Source organism: Bison bison, unplaced genomic scaffold, assembly GCF_000754665.1.
Source record: "Bison bison bison isolate TAMUID 2011002044 unplaced genomic scaffold, Bison_UMD1.0 scf7180017864080, whole genome shotgun sequence".
NCBI lineage: Eukaryota > Metazoa > Chordata > Mammalia > Artiodactyla > Bovidae > Bison > Bison bison.
In genome coordinates this window covers 5,308,956-5,309,698 of record NW_011494652.1, presented here as the reverse complement: position 1 = coordinate 5,309,698, position 743 = coordinate 5,308,956, and the positions used below count along the sequence as shown (strand labels likewise).

The window sequence follows — 743 nt, the reverse complement described above, 5'->3', positions numbered from 1 at the left end:
CAGGCATTTTGCAAGGAAAAGCCACTTGGGGAAAGACGAAAGGACAAAAAATAAATAAATAAATTTCCATTGGCCCTCGGGTGAGCCGAGGGTTTTTGCAAGGAAGTTGTGGTCTGTGAGTGTGGTCTGTGGTGGGGGCCGCCCTGGGGTGGAGGGATGGAACTGGAGCCCTGGGCTTCACAGGGGGTCCTGGCTCAGGCTGTGTGTCCTAGGGTTGCTGTTGGAAGTCCTTGACCCAGTTCCTGGAGCTCGGAGAGCTGCCTGTTTGTCCTGCTGTGGGCTGTCCCCACGGGCCCAGCACGGTTCCGGCAGGGAGGGAGGCAGCGGCCATCAGTGAGCACCTGGGGAGCCGCCGCCGAAACCCACACAGGCAGCTCGGGATGGGGAGTTGGGCCGCAGCTGGAGCAGGCGTTGGGCCTGCGGGCTCGGCCCGTTGTTCCCGGCCTGCGTCCCCTGAAGCCGCCTGCGTCCCCTGAAGCCGCCTGGCTCGCCCCCCTCTCCTGGCTTGTTCTGGGTTCAAGCCAGGTGCGTCTGCCCCTCGCACGGACGGTGGACGGACGGTGACAAGTGCTTTGCACTTCAGACCTCAGCCCAGCCTCCTGGCGGGGTGTGAGAACAGTGTGTGTGCCCGTCTGAGCGGACCGAGTGTGGCTGCGGTGGGTTAGTTGTGTGGTTGCGGGGAGAAGGGGGTATGCCGAGCATGTGCGTCCATGCTTACGTGTCCCTGAGGTTGGGGCGGGGGT

At 63.4% G+C, this 743-nt stretch overlaps 1 protein-coding gene across 1 annotated transcript in view; it reads left to right on the top strand.

Moving 5' to 3' along the window:
- Positions 1-700: 700 nt before the first annotated feature.
- The window catches only part of CNIH2 (cornichon family AMPA receptor auxiliary protein 2), a 5,977-nt gene continuing 5,934 nt past the window's right edge, over positions 701-743 (top strand). The window contains exon 1 of the mRNA XM_010837836.1: positions 701-729. Within this exon, the coding sequence (XP_010836138.1) occupies positions 701-729 (29 nt within the window). The remainder of the gene's footprint in view (positions 730-743) is intronic.